Source organism: Rhodnius prolixus, unplaced genomic scaffold (genome assembly GCF_049639745.1).
Source record: "Rhodnius prolixus isolate KJV_2025 unplaced genomic scaffold, Rpr scaffold_6, whole genome shotgun sequence".
In the NCBI taxonomy this organism is placed as follows: domain Eukaryota; kingdom Metazoa; phylum Arthropoda; class Insecta; order Hemiptera; family Reduviidae; genus Rhodnius; species Rhodnius prolixus.
In genome coordinates this window covers 6,402,856-6,429,863 of record NW_027411634.1, presented here as the reverse complement: position 1 = coordinate 6,429,863, position 27,008 = coordinate 6,402,856, and the positions used below count along the sequence as shown (strand labels likewise).

Here is a 27,008-nt window from a genome sequence, read left to right as displayed (position 1 = left end):
CTCTGGCAGCCATTGTTGTAACCTTGCTATCTTCTCACACACTCTCAAGACTTCGGCGGCCATTGTTGTAACCTTGCTATCTTCTTACACACTCTCACGACTCTGGCAGCCATTGTTGTAACCTTGCTATCTTCTTACACACTCTCTAGACTTCGGCGGCCATTGTTGTAACCTTGCTATCTTCTTACACACTCTCACGACTCTGGCAGCCATTGTTGTAAACTTGCTATCTTCTCACACACTCTCAAGACTTCGGCGGCCATTTTTAACCATTTTTTTATATTTTCTTTTAATTTCTACGCAATTTTTTCATTTTTCATTTAATTTTTCATATTATTGAGAGATTAAAAGGGAAAATAAATACAATATTGTTATAAAGAAATCGTTTATTATTTATTTTTTAATTATTGATACATTTTTTTACAATAAATTTTATAAAATCTTTACAACCTCATATTTAACCACGTTGGTGACTCTTTAGACTAATATAGGACTTCCTTTCACCCATATTTAACCATGCTGGCGACTCACGAGACTTATATAGGACCACCTTACTCATACGTTTTACCATGTTAGTGACTCACAAGACTTATGCAGGACCTCTTTAAACTCACATTTAACCATGTTGGTGACTCTCAAGACTTATACTGGATCTCCTTAAACTCACATTTACCCATGTTGATGACTCACAAGACTTATTCAGGGCTATCTTACTCACACATTTAACCATGTTTGTGACTCTCAAGACTTATATAAAACCACTTTACACCCACTTTTAACCAAGTTGGTGACTAACAGGACTTATAGAGGACCACATTACAATCATGTTTATTATATTTTTTACCATGTAACTTGTACCCTATTTGTTAATTTTGTCAATATATATTTAAAAAAATTAAATATATTTCATTATTAAAGCTAAAGTTATATAGGCCCAAGTTCCAATATGGCTGCCAGTCATATGTTCACTCCACTGCCACCAAGAGTCTCCCACTGCCTTCTTTGTAACCTTCCCTTACTTACCTTGCCCCTACACACTCTCTAGACTGTGTAATCTTCCTTTTAGGTTTTCCTTTTCATTTTTTTGGATTTTCTTCATCAATTTGAAAGTTGAATACAATATTTTTAATTTTGTAAGTCTTATTTTAGTTTTTTTATATTAATTAAAAGATTTAAAGGAAAAATAAAGAAAATATTAATTAATTAATTAATTAGTTTTTTAATTTTTTTAAAAGTCAATTATACAAATTTTTTTTAATACTTTTATATGAAATATTTACAAACATGCCTTTACACGGATAACTCACCAGACCTCTGTAGGACCTCTTTACGCTCGCATTTAACCATGTTGGTGACAAGATGAAATGAAGGGTTAACTGAGTAATACGTACTGTTGGGCACAAAATTGTTAAACTACTATTAAGCCTCAACATTAAGCCATTTTGAATAAAATAAATACTTTTTGTGAAAATGAAATTTAAGATTTAACATTTAATTTCAATAGAGAAAGAATTAAAAAAAAAAAGGCTGAAAAATAGTTTCACTTGATTTTATACTATTTACAGGTACGTTTAAATTAAACTTCGAAAGTGAAACATCACTTATTCCGATACAAAAGAAATGATTTAACATCATAAACAAGATTTTAGTTCATGCTGTAACTAACACATTGAATGCATAGATAACATTACCTGAAGAACATTTCCACAGGCCAAGTGGTTGGTAGATTTCCTTGACTTCTTCATTCTTCAAATTAGAATGGATGAGACCATCTAAGGGGATTAAAGCAATGGAAATTTATAATGAATACATCATTAATAATTTTAACTTTAAATTCACAGCTTGTGTAAAGATTGTAGAAATCGAGGAATTAAACCATTCGGTATTCATTTTCTTCAAGCAGTACTTCTGCTGCAGTCACGTTCCCAACTTGTCCTACATTTGCTGACCCAATAAGGAAGGTTACATGGTGTGTTATACCAAATGTTAACTAAATCGTAAAACATGTAGTCAAAATATTAAAATAAAACGAATGAAACCGAGTACTTATTTAAGGATTTTGTACTGTAATGTTTGTATATTTTAATGTTCCGTATGTGTAATATTTTAGTTAAGTCAGTACTCTAGAGTTGAATTCTAATTTTAATAAAAATTATTCAAAAAGATTTAGCTCGACTTATTGGATTTCAAAATACAGCATCATTTACATGAATGTTCGATCTTGTATTTTTCTATCTAATTAAAACCTTCTTTCAACAGAATTACTTTTCTCACAAAGAAAAATATTGAGTTCTATGAAAAGAGTTTATTTTGTGACTAAATTCTCTAAACTTTTTTAGGTGTGGCTAAGATTACCTGCAATAAAGCTCAAGAAGAATGCATGGTGGAATTCTAACCCTTTGAATTGTCCGGAATGTAGAAATGGATGTGAAATCACAACTTAAATGTAGAAGTGCTGCTGGATTTGAAGAAGGGTTCTCAAAGGTAATTGCGAGCCGGCGAAATGGTGAAAGAGACGAGGCCCACAATTCGACTTTCATTCGAGTGTAGGCGCTATCTTGAAAGCTGGAAGGCCAAATCTCCAAAAATCCTAAAAAAATAAAATAAATAAATTATAATCATACTGTAAGCTTTATTAAAAAAAAATTTAATAGCCGAAGATAACATGTGTTCTGTTAAAAATTGTTTGCTATAGGGACGTAAAGCTGTAGCAATTACATGGAATACTAAATTTGATTGGTCTTTTACAAAAAAAAATTTTTATAAATAAAGCTACATCATAGATATTTACTTTAAAATCGCTGTTTCTTTAAACATTTAAATCTTTGTATATGTCAATGACAATGAATTAAATTTACAAAAAAAAACATTGTAACTACTGAAATTTATGTTATTTTTTATGAAAAATATAATTACATGTTTATGCAGTTTGTTATTCTCATTCATTCTAATTCAACCTTATTTCTCATGAAAATTTATTAAAGAGTCAAAATGACTGAAAAATAGTTACTTAAATAGACGATTGGAAGATGAAAATCATTCGCATGAACGTTTGGCTTATATTATTCTAACCAATTAAAACTTTCTTTCAATCAAATTACAACTTTTCTCTTATTTGAATTTAAAGAGAGAGATTTAGTTATATGGAAAAAGTTTGTTAAAATGCAAAGGTCGTATTAACTAAAAATTGTTAAGATTACCTGAAATACATCTTCGCAAGAATGCGTGGTAGATGTTTTAAGTTCCTTACATTATCCAGATCATAGAAATGAAAGCGAATCATCTTATTTTCAACTGCAGAAGTGCTGCTAGATGCAAAGAGGAGTCCTCAAGGATAACAGCTGGCTGGCGAATTACTGAATGGGCCGAAATTAATATAAGGATTAAAACTCTTCTTTTAACAAATTAAAACTTTACTAAAATGGCTTAAATAAAAAGAATGAAATTAAAGACATGAGTTCTACATACCTATGCGATCTAGTGGAAGATTTAAGAACTATTAGTAGCGAATAGTTGTCAGGCTTGCCGATAAAGCGCTCTTAACCTCTGGTTTCAATTGGGTTATTTTGTCTAAAAATTATAATTCAATTTTGGTATAGTTATAGAATCACCACTATTCAATCTTATTGAATCTTTATCAATAGAATTAACTAACTGGTTTAACTCGACCGGAAATACTTGACTTTCATTTTCAAAAACACAGTTCGCGTTTAACGTATTTTTCAATTATGTTACATGATAACCTACTTCCAGCGAAATTAAAACTTTTCTCATTGAAATTCACAGAACGATTTAGCAAACTGAAATAAGTTTTAAAGAAGCACTTTTGTTTAGTAAAATAAAACAAGTATGTTAAGAATTCATAGTTATTGTAGGTTTAACAATACCTGAATTCTGCAAATCCACTGATGTACCTTTCAAAGTTTTCCTAAGTCCATTAAGTTGCTTCACAATATTCAACATATTCCGTATCCTTTAGAATTTTCACTTTTTTCAATTAAAATCATTTCTTCCGTCAATCCAATAATAGTGTATGTAGTTCCAGAATACGGTTGGATTTGTTGGGTGCACTCTGAGAAGTAAGATCTTTGTAATGTTCTTGAGTTGGAAGTTCTTCTACCAAAAAATAAATAAAATAAAATAATAAAATAAATTATTAAAAAACATTATTACAATAAAAAAGGATACTTTTCCGAAGCATATTCCTAAAGATAAAAATGATATTACCACAGATCATTTCTGTAGTACAAAAACAGCCCTCAAGATGCCAGAAACTTTTAGAAAAATCTTATTTCTGATACGAAACTTATTAATCTGCTATTTATTTATGTTTTTTTTAATGCTTTACGAATGAAGAGATAATTACCTGTCTCACATTACAAGGTAATGTCTGTAGATTTCCCAGGGATGTAGAAATGAATGAGAGTTATCTCAACACATTTGCGAAAGTACAGCTGGATGTAAAGAACGGACCTCCAAGAGTAACTGCACGCCAACTATTGGCTGAAAGGTCGAGAAACGTAATAAAGAAATAAAAATTAATTAATTAAAGACCATGGTACCTTTACTTTTCAATAAATAGGTCTTCAATTTTATAACTGAACTATTTTTGTCTGCAATTTGGATACTGATGGTATAATAAAATTAACACTTCACCCGCTAAATAAAATTGTCCAATGTAATGTCACACTTACATTTACATATTGGTGACTCTCTACACTTACACTTAATCAATGATTAAGGAACTTTTAAAGATCTGATCAAAGTTATTTAAATTGGTAACATAAAAATGGAAATAATTACATGAAATTAAAAACAAATTCTACATACCCTTGCAATCTAGCGGAGGAACTGAAAACTAACTACTGCTGAGTAGTTATCGATCTTCCCAGTAGAGTGCTCTTAAAAGCAATTTTTTGTTGCTTTTTTAAATTGTCTACACATCCATACCCTTGCAATTCATAAATATGCAAAATGTTATTAAACTGTACTTAATTCTTTTATTAATTGCAATATGTAAGATAATTACAAGAGTTTTAGCCATTACACAGTAAACAATAAACAATTCTATTATTATAAGTAATAATAAAATATAAAATCAATGATTACTTCAAGGATACTGATTTAAATAAAACTTCAAAAGTAGAATAATGAAAGAAAGATTAAAAGAGTGAATAAACTAGTTTTATTTTTTACTTAATAAATTTGATTGCAAAATAAAACACATTGAATTATTGAATTTTACAATCAAATTGAAACCTTATTTCAACAAAAACTAAAACTTGTTTTTCAGATACAAAGGGTGCGATTCAAATTACTATATGAAAATAGAATTTGGTTTTTGTTGAATTACTTTGAATCTATTAATTAAATTTTAGTCAAGGCAAGGGTGGGAATAATTGGTAAGATTACCTGAACATTTTCACAAGTGGTGGAAAGAGTTTTCCCTGACTGGTTTATTCTCCATAATGGAGTAGATGAGAACCATCTAAGATTTTCCATCGTACTGGTGGATGTAATGTACGAGTCCCGTAGAGGTAATCATTCACATGAAAACTGAGCATTACTGAGCTGCAAACTAGCAGAGGGTTAGAAAAGCCCATGGATAAAAGCACTGGACACTTATAAAGAAGCTTCAATAATAAAGTTGATTATAATCACAACTTGTGTACGATTGCAGAAATCGGAGTATTTTTCTGTAGAATTTTTTTTTTCAAGCTGTTCAAATTTGTACAAAACAACCAAATTAAACCATTCTGTATTAAATTTTGCTTGCAAACAGATTAATTTGGTTTAAAATGACAAAGTATTGCTGTTCCAATTCTGATCCAACATCGAACTACACCTGCTGACAAAGTCAGGAAGGCTACATGTTGTTATGTCAGTGCCATGTTAATAAATCGTAAATGGTTGTGTAAAAATAATGAAATAAAAATTAATTCAATCTATTACCTAATAAAAGGTTCTGCATGTTTAGTGCATTTGTATTGCTTTAAAATTATAAGGTAAAATTACTTTACAATTATTTATTACATACGGGAGGGAGGGGCGAACTTGACCCAAAGAACACAAAACTATACTTTTTTTCTTTGTACTGGGGATTATTTATTTTACAATGAAATTATGATGAATAAGTAATTCAAATTATCTAAAAAGTACATAAATAATTAAAATCTTTAAAAAAAAATTATAACAAAAAACATTCAACAAGCAATTCGTTTGGTATGTGTTTAGACATTCACAATTTCTTAAGGCAAAGGACTTAAACATAATCAAAAAAATAATAAGCACATCAAAACACTGAACAACTAATGATCGAAGCAGGAATGGCCGTAACATTACTACTAAAAAAGAAGACGCACAACACTTAGCGATTGATTTTATTGAAGATATACATACAAAACTGAAGATACAGAACTAAACAGACATCAGTCAGGTACTACGAACACCAAATAAGTTATGACAGAAAATAAAAGATAATCACGTATTAACTAAAGCGGACAATGATAACTCTGTGGTAATATTATGACATTCAGACTATGCCAACAAAACTAGTCTTCAAGAAAATAGAGACACACAGAGGTTAAAAGCGGCCCGACAAAACGCTTCACTGAAACGCTTGATTTAAACTAATTAGGTCTGGGTCTAAAGCTTGGCCTAATTTAAAAGTATTACTGAAATTAGCAGTAATTTCTCATTCAATAGATTGTGATGACAGATTTTAGAAGGTTAAAAGCTATTAGGTACTGGAGGAGGAATTAACTTCCAAATGTCCTCTCCAAAATTCAGTTTGCTTTGGGGAAATAAGCTTGATAGAGGTGCTGTATTCACATGTACAGTTCCTATAAAATATTGTATTCTTATAAAAACCTTTATCAGCATTTCCTAGGGACTGGCGCTGGATCAACGTCTATATGGAACGAACATATAAGAACAATCAACTGGAATTGAAACGTCAATGGCAGCAATCCAGAACCGGCTTATTGTATAGCAATATTCAATTCCTATTTAACAACTCATATAAAAAATACTCCTATAAGATAATCTTGTTTGCAGACTGAATAGAACCTGGACAAGAGGTTGCTACTAGACAGACCGGATGAACACAAATTAACTTTTAATCTAATGCTCTAAAAATGTAAAAATGCTATCTTGTCATGTAATATAAATAAATAAAAGATGTTAGTAAATCTGTTTACTTTGGATTAGATTAACTTTATCAATCTAAATCTACGTGGTATTTAAGTAGATAAGGAAAAGAATGAAAAATATGTCTTTAAAAGTGCAATTAAAAGTAAAAAAAAAATAATTTATTTTATTCTTCTTACTATTTCATAATTACATTTTAATAGGAAACTTTATACATTTTAAATGAGAAAGATATATTCTCTTAAATAAAAATATATGTTCTCTAAAGTAGTAAGATTCTTCTAAAATAAATATTTAATATTTTTACTACAAAAATTGCAAAGAAAGTGAATGAATTTCTTATTTATTATTATTTAATTTCTTTTTATTTTGCTCACTCGTCTTCTTAAAAAACTTTCAGATAGTTTTTTTTTCTCGTAAATATTTTACAATTCTAGTAGTTTTGTTATCATAAATTGGAAAAGAAATAGTAAAAACGAGAAAGAAAATAAAGAATCCTGCTTAATCAACCATTAAGATACAGATTGGTTGCATAAAAAAAAATTAATAATATATATATTACTCACTTTTACCAAAATCTGCCATTGGCACTTCTTGCACCAAGCCACAGAACACATACATATATACAAAAAACGCCGAAACTAAATACATATATTTTTTCACTCTTTACCAACTAAATAAAAATGCAACCAAAATTAGATACTTTAATAATGAAATGTTGAAATGAAATAATGAATAATACAAAAATAAATCAATAAAAAATGAAGGAAGGGTGAATATAAAATATACTCAATTATTTACAATTTATGAAATACCACCATAAAAATACAAATTTATAATAAAGCAGCTATTTTGGGACGAAGGACTAAGGGCCTTACTTCTATTTTATTTCTCATTTTTTTGTTCATTATTAAATGCTTCTTGTAGTGCCTTTAGGTTTTCGATTTAGAATACTTTGTGTTTTTTAATTTAAAATTTAATCAAAACAATTGTAATTATTTTTACATATAAGTTCACATAATCACAGAAAGACAATTTCCGAATAGACATTAGTTTTAATGGTTGTGGCAACCATTAAAAAAAAAAAAAATACTATTTGTCATAATTTAATGTTTTGTTCTCTCTGTTCAGCTAAGTATTAAAACTTTTAATTCAAGGACCAGAACATCTATTCTTTAAAATATGTATTGGGAGACTTCATTATCCAAAAAATAATTGAAATCCACATTCACAAATTTTTGAAAGTTTACGATAAATCTTTTTCGTACAAATGCACCACAACATATAGATACTAAATAATAAATAAAACATTGGTTTCTCAGTCTTAAATTTTTTTTTTTTAACAAAAAGTAAAAAGATGAAATGGAATGCAGGCCATTTATTACTTTTTTTTAAAGTTTTTTTTTATTATTATTAAAAACTCTAATAATAATAAATAAAAAAGTTGAACTCTTTGGCATAACAATTTAAAATAAAAAATGCCTATTAGTATCAAATACTTTCCCTTTTCTCATTTTAAAAATTGATTCATTCATTCGATCAATCAATCAAATACAGTATAAACATACTGAGGTTTAATTACAGCTAGTTGGGCATTTATTTTCAAAATACTGATATGTAAAAAAGAAAAACAACAAACAAACCTTAATTCCATATCATTTTTCCTCCGTTATTTCGTCTTCGCTTTCAAAAATTAAAAAAGGCAAGGAAAACTTATGTTAACCGGGCCTCATTACAAAATATGTACATAAATTTCCAAAAATGAAACAATAATAGTAACTATATATACAAAATGATTTCTTTCAGGAATTATTTACACATATTTCTGGAGGACAGAGTTATCTTATTTCGATTTGTCGTGAATTTTGATAATTTAGTCCAAAACATATTTAAAAAAAAAAAAACAAACATTCTATCCTCTAGAAATGAACCTTTTAAAAATTAAAATTTTTTAAAATAATAAATAACTTAGTTCCTGAAGGTGGCTACAATTTCGTCTAAAGTACGTCCTTCGGTCTCTACTTGGAAAAAATATAGATAAGTCAGGCCAATACAAAACGTAATAAAATACATTATAAATGTACCGCCAAGTGTTAAATATTCTACATAAGTCCAAAATAATTTTGTGCCCAAAAACTGCATGAAATTTCCAGCACCAGCCACAAATCCAGTGCCTAATGTTCGTCCTCTGTAAAATAATCGACAAAAAATTGTGCGTAATTAAGGATATAAGGGTTTGTTTCAAAGGGTAAACACAAAGAGATTTCTAATTGAAAGAAGAATCAATAAATTAGTCGAGAATATGTAGCCTAATATCTATAAATAACATTTAAAAGGAAAGATTTTTTTTATATTTAAATAATAACAAATATCTATATAAATAAAAATGTAAATGTTTTTGTTCAAAATCTCCGAAAGTTCTTCACTGATTGCTTTGTACATGTCACACCTGCGACAGGTAAGAACAAGCTTTCTTTTTGAAAAGTGTCCTTTCTTTCTCTTCTAAAGCCTACATATTTATCTTTTATATAATGCACGCGTTTCCTCAGTTTGTATCTTCAACCACATGGCCATCAACTTTCTTGGACAAATTTAATTATGTTAAATGAACCAGGTTGAAAAGAAACAACGTTAGGTACATTGAAGGCCCACTAGTGCAGAAAGGTCTATTGCCTCAGATAAACGGTCCATAACAAAAAAATCTTACAGAGAGAGAAAAAAGATAAATAAAATTACCTCAATGGAAATATTTCAGACATCAATATCCAAGGAATATGTCCAACACCCAGATTTGTAGCGAAAAATATCTCCACCATTAAAGCAATGGGAATCCAAGTTATGTTAAGATGTTGTCCAAAGATAGCGTACAATCCCAAAGCCAGTATGCCAAACATACAAAGTATAATTGCAGTGAACGTGAGCTTTCTTTTGCCAATGATTGGCATCAGAATAACGCACACGATATTGCCCATCAAACCAATCAAAGTGACTCCAACCTAAAAATGAGAAAGAAAAACCTCGATTTTTCTTTGTTTTGTTTAAGGTATTCCGTCCTCCAAAAAAAAATTCTAATTCCGTTAACTTACCGTCGCAATATATTCATTCATTTCCACCTTGAAGTCTTGAAATATAAGCACCAAATACGAACGGAATACCGCCACTCCGATACCATTAGAAAGATACAAGAAGACAAGACTAAGAATTATTGGTTTGTACATTTCTTTTGTGAAGAAATATCGAATGAATGGCATATCTTTATTTTCTATTTTAGCTTCCTTCTTTTCTTTTTCTGCATCCGGTTCAATAGGCTGACTTTCCTCTGGTGATGCGTTGTTGGCTGCATAGGTTGCATTATAATGATCGGACACACTGAAAATGTAGACTGCTTGAAACATGTACTGCATATAAAACTACATGCAGTCTAAATTTTTTATTTATTTTTATTAAAGCTTACCAAGTAACTGGTATATTTCCACTCTTAATTGCGCTCAGTCTCTTGCAATTATGGATAATTAATGTTCTTAATTCGGCTTCAATCACAGTTTCATCAGTCCATCCTCTCAACCACATTAAAGCTTGTTTTGCTTCCTGATAACGTCCTTTACTTATCAACCACACTGGCGATTCAGGAATCTACAAAGTAATTGGCAGTATTATTTATTTGGTGACAACTTAAATAATATATCCTTCAGTACTTAATATTTTATTCCGCAAAGCCACTCTTGCCCCATTATATATTATTATTATTTTCATCCAATTATGTCAGAGACTAAAGAAAACAAATATTGGTCGCGCTGTTTACTTGAAAAATAAAGCATTTTCTAAGTTGGAAAATTAATAAAAACATATTCGGTTTGACTCTTCAAACGCTACTCTATTTTCCATTCCATACGTTTTGTTTGGTCGGGACAACTCAGCTATTAATTTGAAATATTTCGTAAACCACTCATAGAAAATTAGAAAATGAAATTTTAGCCTATGCATATCTATTAAGACAACTGAGATATTACGTTCGTTTCGAAATAGAGTAGTCCTTCTGGGTTACTTAACTGGGTTACTGATAATGTTCAATTTAAGTGTAAAGCGAATTACTTCAGCATTATCAATAGAATTTGTATCTTTAAAGTTAATTTTATGCCACCATTTATACAATTATTTATATCCAGAAGTTGAATATATTCAACTATATTACTATTATATGACGTAACCAAGCATTACGTGATGTGCCTTTTGTATTTCCAAATATATAAGGCAGAAATAAATAAATGAAATACTATTACAGCAGATAGAATATAATTATATTCAAGTGGTAATTTAGAGGTTTGCCTAACATTGCAAGGTTTTCTATGTGCTTACGAGATTTAGGGAAATCATAATAGCTGTAACTTAAACTAAATTGTTTTGCATATACATTAACTTCTAAACCAGTCTTATATGTAAAAATAAGTACCAAAAAAAATAGTCATTTGATGACTTCACATAGCTATTTTATTTAACACAACATCTTGAAGATAGCAAATTTCATGAAAATAGCTGAAAGAATGAATAGTAATGATATTAAGAGAAGCAATTTGTAGATTATAAACTTACCAAGAAAAGCACAATTGCGGTCAATGGCGGCAGCGTAGCGCAATAAAGAGCAGTATGTCGCCAGTTACCGCAAATGACATCAATCGCATACACCGCTACACTGCCGAGCGTTAAGAAACAGTATGCAATACAAGCCAATAGGCCTCGATATTTTGGCTGACATACTTCTCCAATGTAGGTTGCAATAGGAGCTTGCATAAAACCAATCCCTAAATAGAAAAATATAAATAAATAAATAAAAACAGAGAAAAAAAAAGGTAGCCCAAGCTTATTTTTAAACATAAAACATCTTGGAATAAAATAAGGCTAGATTTGACTAGCCACAGTTCTTACTTTTTGTTTAGATATCGATAATTAAACAGGACAACTCGAACCGAGGCGGGACCTCTTATTTACTCTTAAATGTTTACCATTAACTTTTGCTGGTTGTCAAGTGATATTCTAGCATTTCTAGAGTTTCCTTTTTTATTAAGCGTTCGGTTTCGTACATCTTATGAAATATTCTCGCACTAACAGCATAAATACTCAAATCGTACCACTAACTAGACTTCTTTCCCAAATCTTCCCTTATTGTTATTATTATAATGGGAAATATTTGAGAGTACAATCAATGACAGGATATATTTAAGAAAAAAAAAGAAAGAAAAATTAACAAAGCATTTGGGAGTCTAATTAAGAGATGAAAAGTCTATACATAGTAATCACAGAATCATAGAATTAAGTAAAAAATAAAAATAGAATGCGAAAGCATTACAATTATTCTTGTGAATTTTTAGCATGACAATACAACTAAAAACCATGCAACCAAGGTCATCTATCTTTACACAGAGCCACTCCAATAACCTTGTTAGCCACCAACCATTTGGGCTTCAAGATCTGCCCACAGGTTCTATTAAAAATATATCCTATTAAGTAATTCTTCCTTATACCATTTACCTCTATCCGCAAGAATGAATATTCTTTTTCACTTAAAGTGCAAGTTCTGAATTGTAATCAAGTGCTTTCCAAGATGCTTTAAAAATCTAGTAATCTTTGATTGGTCAAACTCTGAAGTAGTGTAATAACACAGATAGTTTCGAACATCGTTTGTTTAATTTTTTCTTAACTTAATCTTGTGTTTTTAATTTTTGTGCTTACCTAAACCTAGAACTGAACTGGCAATATACAGTTCCCATGCAGAACTTGCAAAATACGGCAATATCCATCCTATGAGCAAGGGTATTTGTAGATAGAACATAGAACGTTTACGACCAAGTCCACTTAATGGTACTGAAGCAAGACTACCAACTGGTTGCCAAATAAAAACCAAACTAGCTGAAAATAATAGATACAAAAGAAATAAAAATAATTTTTTTTACATTAAATTATATCCCTTCACCTTCATTTATAACTAGAAATTAAAAAAATATATATATACCGATCCCAGAAACAATAAAAATTCCTATAAGAGGGACATTACACGAAAAAAAAAAAGTCTGTCACCTACATAAAACACAATTTTCAGCAAGTTTTCAACCACCATCATAAATATAAGAGAACTTTTAGGTGAAAAAATATTAAGTTTGAAAGCAAAAAGCTGTGGTGCACAATAATAATCCCAGGCTAATAAAAATGCATTAATTTCAGTAGTTAAATATTATTTCTTTTTAATTATTATAAACATTCAATGACTCATTCACTTATTTAATGTATCTAACTTCTACAAATTTAAAATGTTCATTCGGGTGCAAGAAGAAGAAGAAAAACTCTTGGTGATTTCAAATATCAAGTTTAATAAACTTTCTCATTTTTTTTTTAAATCAATACCGAGTTACGGGACCCAAATTTCGGCTAACATTTCTTTTAAAAAGAATTAGTAAGACGCTTAAAAGTTTAAATTCGTTAAAGAGAATATATGTACGGATGTATAAACATGTGTGCTGCGTCGGATAAAACCAATGGCAAAACATTAATCAATTCTTCTCCTTGGTGACTTTCCCATTTACCTAAACGTGTAATTCTCTAGGTAGGGCTTAACGCGAAACTGGAAAAGCTTACGTCCAAGTGGACCGAAGCAGGTTGGACAAAGGTGGTTTAAGCTGCCGGGGCTCACAGTCAAGCACTTCATTTGACGAAGTTGTGTAGGACATAGAATATGAGCTGGAGTATGGAAGGGAATCTAAAGAAGAGATCAATTCTCAAATGCGAGGTTAACTTTAAACACGAAACTATTTCTTGGTTAACCTGGATCAGGAGCTGAAACTCCCTAATGGACTGACTTACAATTCTGTTTACCACAGCATGCAATATTAACAGTCCAAAATAGTCTGTAAAGCAGTCCTAGACGATCTGAACTATCGGAACAGAACGATTTCTCGGATTTGGGCAGAGCAATTATGTAGCAGTTTCTTTGTTCAGATTTCCATTCCACCTTTGTAAATGGATGGTCATAAAAGAGTATGAAGTAGCCAAGAGAAAGATTTGCACCCGAGCACAGTAAAAATTAAGACAACGATTATTAATTTCTTAAATAATACTTCTTTTTTTTTTTTAAAGTGTAATCTCCCTCTAACACATTCGACTATTTCTACCGCTAACATTACTAAAAATCTGATTTTAATACTTATCATTCAGATTGTATTCCTAAATTTGAGATAGGTGTGCCAAAAATTGATATGAATAAAAGTTTAGAAACAATAATAATTCGTAATGCATTTAAAAATATTCAATTTCGCTTTGTTTTGTAATATAAAAAATTATAAGCAGCTTCAGTTCTTATTCTTTATTCATATCAATATGAAATAAATAATATTTGGTAAACATGACTGACTATGCTTTATATTTAAAAGTGATCAACTTTAATTAGATTCCCTTTAAAATAACTTCCCTCGGAATAAAGTTAATATTATTATTATTTTAATCCCATTCACAGAGGACAATTGAAATTATTATTATTTGTTTTAATAAAATACCTGATCAATACAAATCAATATATTTTTATCTTAAAAAAATCATCTTATGAGAATTATTATTGTCCTCAATGAAATTTGGATACTAACAAACTGCACTAAATAAGTCTCAAAACGTATTTAAACATTTAATTGGCATATCTTAAAAAATTATTATGATTATTCAAATTTTTAAATTACGAAAATTTTCGGAGCCAGTATCAGCAAAAAATTCAAAATATTTCTGGAAAACTCCAGAAACATAAATAGATAAATAACTTGAATTAAAACTACGAAAAATTATCTTCAAATAAATGAGACTTATTTATGTTTTCAGTTTATTGATATTTTTTAATTGAACGAATATGTTTTATAAACTTTCCACGACACCTTCAATTTTTTTTTTTAAACGGAACTCATTTTCTCCGGCAACGGATAGAGTTAGAGAAGAAAGATAGCTATAACACACGAACGGTCTCGCAAGTGAAATACATAATTTGATTTTCTACACTCGGGCTTGTCTGAGTGTGTTAGACGAGCTCATTTGGTCCACGCCCAAATTACTTACTCTGGAGATCATTTAGAGCTACAACACATCACAAAAATTAAATTGACAAGAAAATGGCCAGTTAAAATTGCTAACTGGCCCTTAAAATAATTGATTATCATTAGAAGAAAACATTACAATAAGGAAAAAATGAAGAAATGAAAACTAAATACATCTTTTGATGCATTTATCCATTTTTAAAAAAATAAATTCTACCAATTTTGCGTTTTTGATTTTCTTTTTTGTAGTTTCACAAGTAAATATCACGCAAAAAAATATAAAGAATTTAGTAAAATTTTGCTTTAAAAAAAATAATTGTATGGCTAACCTTGGAACTTATTTATTTTAAATACATAATACCCTAAAATGAATTAGAAATATTCTATAACCCAAGCGCATTCCATACAATGAGGATGATTCCTTTCGCATTGCCTTAAAAATAAATAAATAAAACAAAATGACTGATTTTGCAATGTGACTTTAATGTGGAAAAAGAGATAAGTGAGCTGTAAATAAACTGAGGCAACGTACATCATGCATGTTTTTTGCTCCACCGCAAAATTAACTAACACTAATTTCACAATTGGACGGCTCGTACAGTTAGGAGCTGCAGTCTTTTTACAAAATTTACTACTTTTTTTTCTTTTTGACATTTTAGAGTTACACTGCAGAATTAAATCGAAAAAATAGGCAGTTTTGGTTACTTTATGAAAGATTATAATGCCACAAACGCGACAACAAATTTAACGAAATAGAAATGGAGTATAGTGTAACTAATTTCTTTGATTAATGAAAAAATAATTCTCCTTATAAAAGACAACAAAAGGTCGCACGAGATCAAACTAGCTGATACGTTATTATGGTGACGAACCACAGGCTAATGGGCCTGTTGATCAACAGTTTTGGTCATTCAGCCACTTTTTATGCTCGAAAACCATTCAAAATACATTCTCCGACTTATCCCTTCCTACCAACATTAAACATTCTCAATAGTTGAAAAGTTTTTGTTGCTTTTTAACCAAGTGAAATACAGAATTTCACACAACAAAGCTCCCTCGGCGAGACTGTATGAGTTGAGAATTCACCGAGGACGAACGAAGCATACACAAAACTGCGATTGAACTAACACTAAAGTAGATTATCAACAAATGGATGAAGGGAGATAACTCGTGAAGTTTGAAGCTTAAAAAAGGAGCATCTAACTGTTACTAACGAGAACTAGGCACAATGAGCCGTGAGTTCAAATGCCCTTAGAACTTTTTTAAACAAATCACATTTTATTTGGTTAAGGGACAGGCATTTCTTTAAGAGGAGTGAGTTGACCAGTAAAATGTTTGATAAAATAACTCGACAGTCTCTGTATGGTTATCACGAGCCATCCAGTGTAACTCTTATTTATCTCTCATCAACTTTTTATTTGATATGCAACTAAAACTGGGGTTATTACTTCTTTATTGCTCTGGTAAGCAAAAGCGCATGCAATAAACTTATTTACACCAAGGGCCGAATACTGAGAGCCTATAAAGAAACAAAAAAATATGTATAATATATTATAACAGCACGCTAACAATAAAAATATTAACAGTATATATATATATTGTTAATTAATAAATAGAAATTTTAATTTAATATTTTTTATTTATTATTTAATTTTTTTTTAATTTACTAGTATTTTAAAATCAAAATTTGTAGGTAGTAAATGTCAAAAAAAACTGCGCTCTGTGAACTGAAGCTGAAACGAAGCATAACTTTTATTTTTATTTTAAATTCGGGCAGTAACAAAAATGCATTTTATTGGACTTTCAAAAATACCATTTCATGAGTATTAAGTGTTTCAAAAGGAAAAAACATAAATTTATAATTAATTCAATGTGAATGTCAGTAAATATTAATAGAACATAAAGTTGTTGATTTTTTTATTCTTAAAATCTAGTTAAATAATTTGTTAATAAAGCAATAATTTATATAAAGAGTGAAAAGAAATAGATAATTGATATTTAGTTTTATTTTACCACACTCAAGGAAATCTAAAAGCAGTGCTACATCCTTTTCTGATGCAAATTTTCAGTTTTTCTGTAACATTCAATTAGCTAGCATCATATTGTACTTTTTGTTAATTTGTTTTTTTTCTTTCTTTCTTGAAAGGCAGAAAGAAAAAATAAATAAAATCGCTCAAGGTCCTCATTTTATTTTTTGAAAAACTACAACCCATTTAGGAATTTTCTAATAATTTAACTTAAAGTTAAAAACAAAACAAAACAAAAACATATAATTATAAAAAGAGCTAGGGGCGTCACTATCAAGAATAGGGCTTAAAAGTACTCTTTAAAAAAATTTAAAAGGAAAAAGGAAGAAACAAATTTTTGTACATAAAATTCCCCAAAAATAAATTTAGCCTATAATCTTTATTTCTAAAAACCAGGCTGTATTTGGACCCTGAGCATTGGCAAATATTCCAGCAAAAACTTGTGTTTTGGTTTTTTAATATCTTTCACCTTATAATTTAATAATCGTTCTACTTACCAAACCATGTGGCTTCACTAGTCGACATTTTAAATCCATGTCCATCGTGAAGCAATGGTGGGATTGCTATTGTTGGATAACTTATACCCATACCAATGTCCAACATAATAAGGTATTTGGAAGAACTAGCAACTATCTGAGCAAAGAAGAAGAAAAAAAAAATTAGGTATAAAAAGATAATTTGAAACAAAAAATACAACACTGTTACGTGAACTAACTTTATTGAGAAGGAGGTAGAAATAAAATTCATTGCGGAAATGAAAAAAAAAATTAATCGTCTTTTCCGGAGAATAGGCAAGAATTTTTCAGAAAGTCGAATATAATCTAATTAATCACTGAGCACAATTATTTCCAAGTTCACAGTGTGATCGAGTACTGTGATTAAAGAGTGTAACCAAAAAACCAACAACAATAAAAGCCGACTGTAATATGCAACTGTGCAACCTTATGCGGTCATTAAGTTAAAAAATATTTGTAAAGACCAGTTTGGAATCAAAATATTTAAAAGGCAAAAATCAAAGGAAGTTCTAACATGAAATATTTCGTTTAGATACTAATGCCTAACAAATTTTGTCGTAGCCGATTTTCTTATTTTTATCGAAAATTGATTAACTTCACGTATAAAATGTAACTTTTCTTTAAATGCTTCTCCAAAAAAGTAAGTCTGAGGCTGCTAGCCCAAAAAATTTGCCATTTAATATAACAGTCATTGCGAACAAAAACAGCTACCTGTCTTTGAATGTGTGCTTCTTCTCTTCATTTGATTGGTACAAATGAGACGCATTAAATGCATTTAAAACGTAAAACTCTAAAATTTCAACGCCCTTTAAATTTTCTGATAAATGTAGTTCTTAATATTTTTAATCAAATTTGAACTATCTTCGACTTTTCTCTTTTGACTTTAAATGATTTAAACTTAATAAAAAAGGTGTTATTCATAAAAAAAAAATATCCGGAAACAGAATGCCCAGAAATAGTACTTCCGTTTAAATAACAAAATTTGATGGTAACACATATTTTTCTTAAATCGGTAAATTTATTTTATTTAAGACTCAGAAAGACTGTTTACACTGTAATTTCGTAGAGTATTAATAAAAAAACGTCAATTAGTTTATCTAAGGCTATTCATTAAATTTGAACATAGAGAAGTAGTATAGTAATGTAGTGTAAAGATATAAATAACCGTCATGAGATTAAATAGTTGAAATGGTTACCTGGGCCAGAATATTCCTTAATTTCAAGGGCGGAGACCTGTTAGGTTGTTTCACACCGTTTTCAACATCCATTTCAGCTAGTTGCTTTCTCTTCTTTGCTTATTTTATGTATGAAATCAGTTCAGTAAAAACCTAAATTAAAAAAATAAAATCTATTAACTATTTAATACAATAACTAGGCTGCTTCTATCACAGTTTCAAAGATTTATTGTACGCTTAATGCCGTTAGAAGTGACCTATTCTTGCAGGGAGGTTGCAAACTTTGTAAACCTGTACTCTGCGAATTCTAGTGGAAGGGAGTATAGTATGTTATAGATACATATTGATTTTCTGTGTTCGGTAATTGTGGACCTCTTGAAAAATAAATATAGATGCTAGTAAATTAAGCTTTACACATTTATCTACCTATTTTTGTATTTGTTTATTAGATCATTAGTCAAAATTGTATAATTTTAACAGTGTATTAAAAATATTGAAAAATTTACTGAAATCAAAATGCCTCTTTGGACTTATTTACAAAGCCTGTATACAAAATTGTTACATAAATATTGTGTCAAGACGATTGAAATAAACTTTCTACTAGTAGTCATTTGTTTATTAAACACGTTTTATCAATTTGTGTGAATTATGAGAAAAGGATATGAACACTTAATTTCTTGTATGGCCACGCGTAAGGTTGAATTTTTTTCTAACTTTCGTCTAGTCTTGTTTATTAGCGTTAAAGAGAAGAGTAACGTACATAACTAATATTGGGATCTTAAAAAGATATTACTCGAAGGCATGAAAATACAGGATGATTTTAGTTTTCACTTAAGATTTTAAATAATTTATCAGCGAAATCATGAATGATTTTTATCTATAATCCACAAACTCGATTCAAAAAACTTAATGAAACATTTATTATGCTTGTTTTAACTGCCTTTAGCGAAGGTCCTACAGTATTATTGGGCAAGTCCTTTGGTTTAAGAGGCTTAATTATGTTTACAATTTCTAATTAATACAAAAGAGCCTTGTTTTGCAATAAAAGACATTACAAATATGAACTCAGAGCAATTTAGGGATAAAAATCAATATATCGCATCTCAAGAGAGTTATTCAAAGTTAACTTCCAGTTCAGTAATAACACTTTTGTTTCTAAGGTAACTAGTCGTCTAAAATTAGCCCACTACTGAAAACATGGTAGTGTCAGCAATACAGTACGACATAAACGATATTAGATTTTGACTAAGTGTTAAAAGAACCACTCAGTGAGTTGCCAGAAGAAATACCTTCAGAATAAAGTAGAAAATTACTTCATAAAATTATTACCTCATAGAACTAACACATAATAGAAGAATTACTAGAGAAAACCCGGCTTGCCGGACAGGAAAAATTCAAATACATACATGTATGTCCGGTCAAGGGTTATCTTTTTCCCTGTTTTTATCTTCTCTTATCCTAAAGTAAGAGGGAGTATTGGATCATACATATGTATTATATAAGGTTTTCTTAACCCAGATTCACCCGAAATTCATATTTTGAGATTCTAAAAAGTAGTTTTTAGAATATCGTTTTTGCATGTGAACAAACAAGTTCAAAAATTATAAAAAAAAACTCCATCTATGTATATACTTCGCATACCTCTCTCCAGTTATTGACGATAATTATTAAACGATAAACTTCTTTCAGCCGGGACTGCCTCTTTAAAGAATGATTTTTTCTTTTTGAAACTTAGTAATAATCTATAACATAAAATATAAAAAATATAATCAATACATTACCTAAAAGAAAACAAAAAAAAATGGGTAAAAATAAATAAGAAGTTAAGAAAGGACTTAGTAAAAAAAATTATACCAAACGTACCGCAACTATTAGCCTTGTAACTAAAAATAGCTCGCATGTAAATGTACGACATAATACATTAAATGTTTACAATCCTAATCGAATTGTCCAGTCAAAGAAACTAAACGCTTATAATGCTTAAGTAATATTGAAGGAAAGCATTTGTGAAATATTACACATTAATGTACATCTTACAATTAAATTCTACTTTTCTAAATACTCCGGCATTAAGTTAATTATACCCAATTAGTGTAAAAATTAATTGCACCAAATCTTGAGCAAAATTATTTTATTAATTTAGTGAATTACTACCTCTTATACATCCAGTCATATTGTCAAAATGAATCTGAATGCGGTTGGTTAACGAAATGGGAGCAGGGACTAGCAGAGCATTCTCGTCTGGGAATGCATACTTCTGATGTCTGGGGAATCTAGGCGATCAGATGTTCCGACAAGGATACAACAGCTGTTAAAAGTTAGTCTGTACCAAGGCCTTTATAACTTCTTGCATAAATCTGTCATTTGTTCGTCTAAAAATTATTTTAAAAGGTAAATAAAAAAATACTCGACAGTCGGCAAACGTTCTATCCATAAACTCTAAGGTGTCACATATGTAGATTTATTAGGTGGTAGCAGCTTTTAGCTAACAGCCACTCCCTAAAATAACCAAAATCTAAGCCTTTTTGTAGGTTGTTTAGAAATCCTCTTCACAGTGTAAAAATACCAGTTGGTGGACTTTTTTTTTTTTGCAAGTAAAATTGACTAAACCAAACTGACGAATCAATTAATCTCTTATGATGGGTGAAAATCCGAATCCAGTTAGAAATTCAGAAAATTGTTAATTAATCGACTTTTTGGGGAAATTAACTCAACCTCATATAGAGAAACTAATAAATAAAGAAACAGATTCAAAGTAAGAGAGGAAGACACTCATCTCTGCTAATAAGATCAACGATTTTTCAAGTCAACAGCCAACAATACAAAAAACGAAAAACAAAATAAATATTTATATTACCAATAAATTAATAGAAATCAGAAATAGTTAACATAAAGCTCAATAAATAACTTTATTCAAACATAAGGTAAACATTCTTTATTGTCTTTTAGAACATAAAACGGAATATAATTAAACATGTTATAAATATGCCAGTTATTTTCCATTAAACGTCTGATTATACTTTTTGAACTTCATTATTTTATGAGGTCAAACGATCTTAAAAGAATACTTTTGAAATATTGAAAAGTTCATTGCATTTTGTTCTAAACATATAAAAATGCTTATCACTTTTATTTGAAACGTTCCAAAAAAAAATTGTTCTAATCCCTGTTAAAGTATCCAGAGTCAGATGCATGCTACAAGGTATCTTAAGTCCATCAATACTTGAAAATCATAAGCAGCTCATGTGCTTCCTCTTTTGTTATTTTTATTCTAAAAAGTTTGAAAGTTTGTTAAGCCCAATTTCGTTTTAAATTTAAGTAAAAATTTAACATTTTGTGAACATGAAAGACGATACAACTGTCAGAAGGGAAATACTACGTCAATCTACGCCCATCACTGGTACGTATTTGGTAATTAAGACTAAAAGAGCACAGGATGTTCAACTATTGTCTTATCTTGACACACAACTGACCCATAGTTAGCATACTACACCAGGCGCCACGATAGCCTAGCGGTTAGAGGCGAGGCAGGCCTGTAAAGCTATAATGTATTGTGTTCTGGGTTCGATTCCCGGATTTTATTTAATGGTTAATAAAAGAATTTAATAGTTATTTATATTTGCTAGTCGTCTCCGTCCATGACACCTACTTTTAATAGTTTGAAGTAAAGCCCGTCTGGAAAATGTAGGCATTACTAATATTTATAACGAATATAACAACTGTTTAAATAAAAATTGCCTATCTTAACGATAAACACAGTTGTACTAATACTATTTAACAATCAGCTTATAAAATGAAACTTTTACCACTCATTCAGAAACAAATAAAGAATGAATCCTACTAAATATCCTTGAACAATGCAAACTGTTCAATTACAACATAAATTATTACTTTTTCCCCACAAAAGGAAATAACCTTCAAAACGTTGAAATATTTTTCAATTTCTCCTTAATATCTCTTTGTTACTTTTTTAATCTTGGCTTATTTTTCTGTCAGACTCCTTTTGGGAGCAAAAAATCTTGGAAACTGAATAGAAGAATCTCCTTTAATCTAATGCAAAATTTCATCTGTAACGAGAAATCAAACGAAATTTAAAATATTTTCAATTAAATACGTAAATAAATAATTATAATTAATAAAAATGGAAAGCAAGAATTTGCGAGTTATAATATTTAATTGTGACCAACATTCAATTACATGAGTGACCATAGCTAGTCACCGTAATCTGCATAAGTTTTAAATTCCGGGATATTTATTTGTGATAATGGTGAAGGCCATTAGTAATTTTTTCCCCCCTTAATTAACAACCAAATAAACTATAACTTGGACTTCAAAGGCACTTTCGTAACAAAACACCGAGTTGAAAAAAAAGGCAATTTTTTTTTTAAATTGTTTACTTTATTTACTAGATTGAAACACAATTGTGATAATTCTGAAGGCCACATTTTATTATTCCCCCTTAATGAACGACCAAAGGCACATTCTATACCAAACACCCACATAGCTGAGAAAACTTCAGTAAAACATGTAGTAATTGAATATAAGAGAACGTTGCATGTTCTCTATTATTTAATTTTTTTTTTTTTACGCATTACTTATTAAGAGAACAGAAAAACACATTTTCATCACTATTTAATTAACAATAATTATTTTTCAGTACAGATGAACTAGATAATTCTCCTTAGAAAAAGCTTTATTTATATTTATTTTATTACCTTTGCAAACTCAACCCGAAATTTTGTGCAAGCATTTTAGAACCGAACGTAATCGGATGAGCTGTCTTTCAACATAGCCCTCAGCTTTTCGAATGATACAGAGTTGATGTATTCAGTATTTGGGGCCATAATTGATCGACTATATAAAAATAAAGAAAGTACTTTATAAATTTAGAGTTGACTTATTTATTTATTAGAAAAACGCATAATAAACAATAATTTAAATTATATTAAATACGATCTAGTTGAACATGTTAGATTATATATTAACTTTAAATAAAATAAATAAATGAGAGGAAGTGTAAAATTCAGATGATTTAACTGACAGAAATATCAGTTTACAATTGTTTGTGTTAGGTAACTAAGGTGATAAAGATGGTGTATACGAGCGGATAATTATGTTTTTTAAAAATTCATCTCATACGTATATCTGAGAAACGACAGATTCTGCAAGGCTAATTTACGATATTTTTAATCAATGCAAACAAAACATTTGTTTTTAGTAAGTTCAACCGACGAATAAATAAGTAAGCTTGTTTTCATCATGTTTACCATAATGCACTAAAAAAGTATTGCCAGTAAATATCCGAAGAGCAACGATTTTTGGAATTTAAGAAAGTGATAGTGAAAAATTATATAAATTAAAGGTCAACGTCTTATTTTTCTTGACTTGAAGGAATCGGATCACTCATAAGGAATAAAATGGAATTACTTTTGAATTACCTCCCAGAAAAGGATAGAAATTATTGTAGAAACAGGTTTGTCGCAGTAGTTATCAAAAAATCGAATGACAATTCCAAATTTTGAATTTTATGGACTAACTTTGCCCGTTAACTTTTGTTACATCCAAAGAAGGGACCTAAAATCAAAAAATTTAAAATCAATTTTGAGCGCTCCTAGATGCTTGAAATACTAAGACTACTCCTTAAACAATTCAAGTTTTGATATTATTTATGATTTTCTTTTTTTAATCATGAGCGAATTGATGGGACACTTCCAATCAATATAATACATTCAGTGTGTGAAACAGTTATAATTTTTATGTACTGTCATAACCACTTTGAATACAATAATAATAAGTGGCTCTTTAATTGCATTAAATAAAACTGTAACTACTTTTTTTTTTCTTTTTTTTTTGGCGCATCAACAGCTGAGGTTATTAGCGCCCGGAGCTTTTTCCAGTGCACTGCCGGCCTCCGGACAGTGTTCTCTAGTTACAGACAACACTGTCCATCACCGGACAGTGAGCTGTAAGAAGCTCCTAGGAAGAGAAAATCTAAGGGTCAGCTGCTGGATTCGAACCCGGGACCTCCGCGTGGGAGTCCAGTATGCTAACCTGTAACTACTGCTTTCATTAAAGGCGCAATACTATTCTTAATGACTTTTAATCGGTGATCGCTCTTCTAACAGAATTCCATGACTATCAGATACCATTCGAATGTGGTTATTGAAAAATAAATCATTTGTAAAATGAGTTTCCCTTGATCCCCTCCAAAATAAGGAGTATTTTTTCACAATTTGCCAAGCTAGGTTAGCTATCAGGTAGAAGGTTGACCAGAAAGGTTAAGAATTAATTGTGATACTCACTAGGTAGCGTAACGGCCTGACTGAAGAAGCTTAGAAGTCTACGTGCAAAAACTAAGTTAATACTGCCGGCCTCCGGACAGTGTAACGAGAGAACACTGTCCGGAGGCCGGCAGTGCACTGGAAAAAGCTCCGGGCGCTAATAACCTCAGCTGTTGATGCGCAAAAAAAAAAAAAAAAAAAAAAAAAAAAAAAAAAAAAAAAAATACTACGGTGGAATAATATTTGAACTTAATCGGTCCACTGAAACGAATACGGCGGAGGAACGAGTCGCTTCAAATTCCTATTGGGAAAAAAGAAAAGAAAAGTAATTCAATCATAAAAATAATTAAAATTACTTAGATGATTCGCAAAATATGGTGCGAACTCACGCACACTTTTAGCATAATGACAGGCTAAATTATTAGTTCAGTTTTATTGTATATAAGGAATCAAACAGATTTCACATTCAAATAAAACTCTTTTCAGTTCATCCCATGACACTTAAATAAATGAACAATCAGTTTATCACATTGAAGTATACCTAATTTAAATTAAAACGAATATTTCAATAATGTATAACTCCCGGAATGGGTGAATGAGTTTTTAGCATCGGTTCCGAACAATGACTTGATTAAAATCTAATACTTATAAAACGTTGTTGCCATTATTGTCTGCAGTCGAGTGATATGTTTTATTTCTTAACTAAAGCCCGAAATCTCGATGCAAAATCATTTTTGCGAGGATTCTCTAGAAAATCATTGATCCATCATTTAAACCCATGATTACCCCATAAGTCATTATATCAACTTATACATCATTTAAATAATTTTGATATTTAAAGAGCGGAGAAAGAAAAATAAACATAAAAAACTGCTATAAATAAAATTTTAATTTAAAATTTAAATATTGCCTTGAATTCAACTGAATATAAAGCACAGGCAAAAAATGAATAAATAAACAGTTGGAATCATCGTTTCTAAATAAAATTTACATTTCTCAATCGCAAATTTTGCATAGAATTATTACCAAAATTTGGATGCAGTGAATAGACAGTATTAGAACTTATTCAAATATTACGTTTTAAAATTTATCAGAGCTTGAAACTATTACTGTAAGGGTATAATGTTTCTAGGATACTTAATCTTTTTAATACTGAAGGCAACTGAACATTTAGTAACCATTCTTAGGGATTGGATAGGCGATGGTAATGCACTTATCTGAGAACAAAAGCTCCTGAAGCAATAGCTGCCTGTAGCTTATTTCTTTCTAAAAGTTTCTGCAGTTTGAAGTCTGATGATGTACAATGATGTTTTTGACAAGAGATTTCTGCCAGAAAAAGTCAGCGGAACTATATAAATAAGAAATAAGTATGATTGATGTTGCCAGAAATAAGGGTTGTCCTTTAAAACTGGCCTTGTCGTTTTCTTTCATCAGTTCGGTTCTTTTCTTGCTGATGAATCTTCTTGAACAAGTTGTTTGGATGGAAAAAGAAGTCGGGGGATTATCAATGTGGTTTCAGACGCGAACGAACTTACAACTGAGAACTTATCCTCTAAAAGATTTAAGATTTGCATTGATCAGCATTGCTCTAAATGAAAATGTGAACAAAAATCAGAACCTAGAAAAGAATATTATTAACATATGAATTTATACTAGTTTTTAGTGACCGTAAAAATATTATATAAAAGATTCAAATTAGCGAGAGATCGGTCCAGAAACAATAACAAGTACTCGTTTTTTCGCCAACGTTTCGACAAATATATTGCCTTTTTCAGGGAAGGGGGGCTATGTGGGTTGG

The 27,008-nt window shown here is 30.0% G+C and overlaps 1 protein-coding gene across 10 annotated transcripts in view; it reads right to left on the bottom strand.

The window, feature by feature from the left end:
* Positions 1-368: 368 nt before the first annotated feature.
* Positions 369-27,008, bottom strand: part of LOC141460467 (facilitated trehalose transporter Tret1-like) — a 40,711-nt gene continuing 14,071 nt past the window's right edge. For 2 of the 10 annotated variants that reach the window (XM_074140482.1, XM_074140489.1), the window contains 18 exons: positions 22,845-22,996; positions 20,571-20,671; positions 18,951-19,082; positions 17,737-17,872; positions 12,877-13,053; positions 11,740-11,948; positions 10,604-10,782; positions 10,236-10,518; positions 9,886-10,145; positions 5,413-9,337; positions 4,831-4,951; positions 4,367-4,503; positions 3,888-4,116; positions 3,469-3,570; positions 3,201-3,356; positions 2,356-2,590; positions 1,692-1,772; positions 369-1,390 (listed from right to left, as the gene is read on the bottom strand). In XM_074140482.1, the coding sequence (XP_073996583.1) occupies positions 9,118-9,337; positions 9,886-10,145; positions 10,236-10,518; positions 10,604-10,782; positions 11,740-11,948; positions 12,877-13,053; positions 17,737-17,872; positions 18,951-19,022 (1,536 nt within the window). In that variant the 5' untranslated portion in view covers positions 19,023-19,082; positions 20,571-20,671; positions 22,845-22,996 and the 3' untranslated portion in view covers positions 369-1,390; positions 1,692-1,772; positions 2,356-2,590; ... (4 more) ...; positions 4,831-4,951; positions 5,413-9,117. Of the gene's footprint in view, positions 1,391-1,691; positions 1,773-2,355; positions 2,591-3,200; positions 3,357-3,468; positions 3,801-3,887; positions 4,117-4,366; positions 4,504-4,830; positions 4,952-5,412; positions 9,338-9,885; positions 10,146-10,235; positions 10,519-10,603; positions 10,783-11,739; positions 11,949-12,876; positions 13,054-15,056; positions 15,253-17,225; positions 17,287-17,736; positions 17,876-18,950; positions 19,083-20,570; positions 20,672-22,844; positions 22,997-23,644; positions 23,784-27,008 lie in introns of those variants that run through there. The other 8 variants (XM_074140485.1, XM_074140488.1, XM_074140486.1 and 5 more) reach the window with 7 other exon arrangements.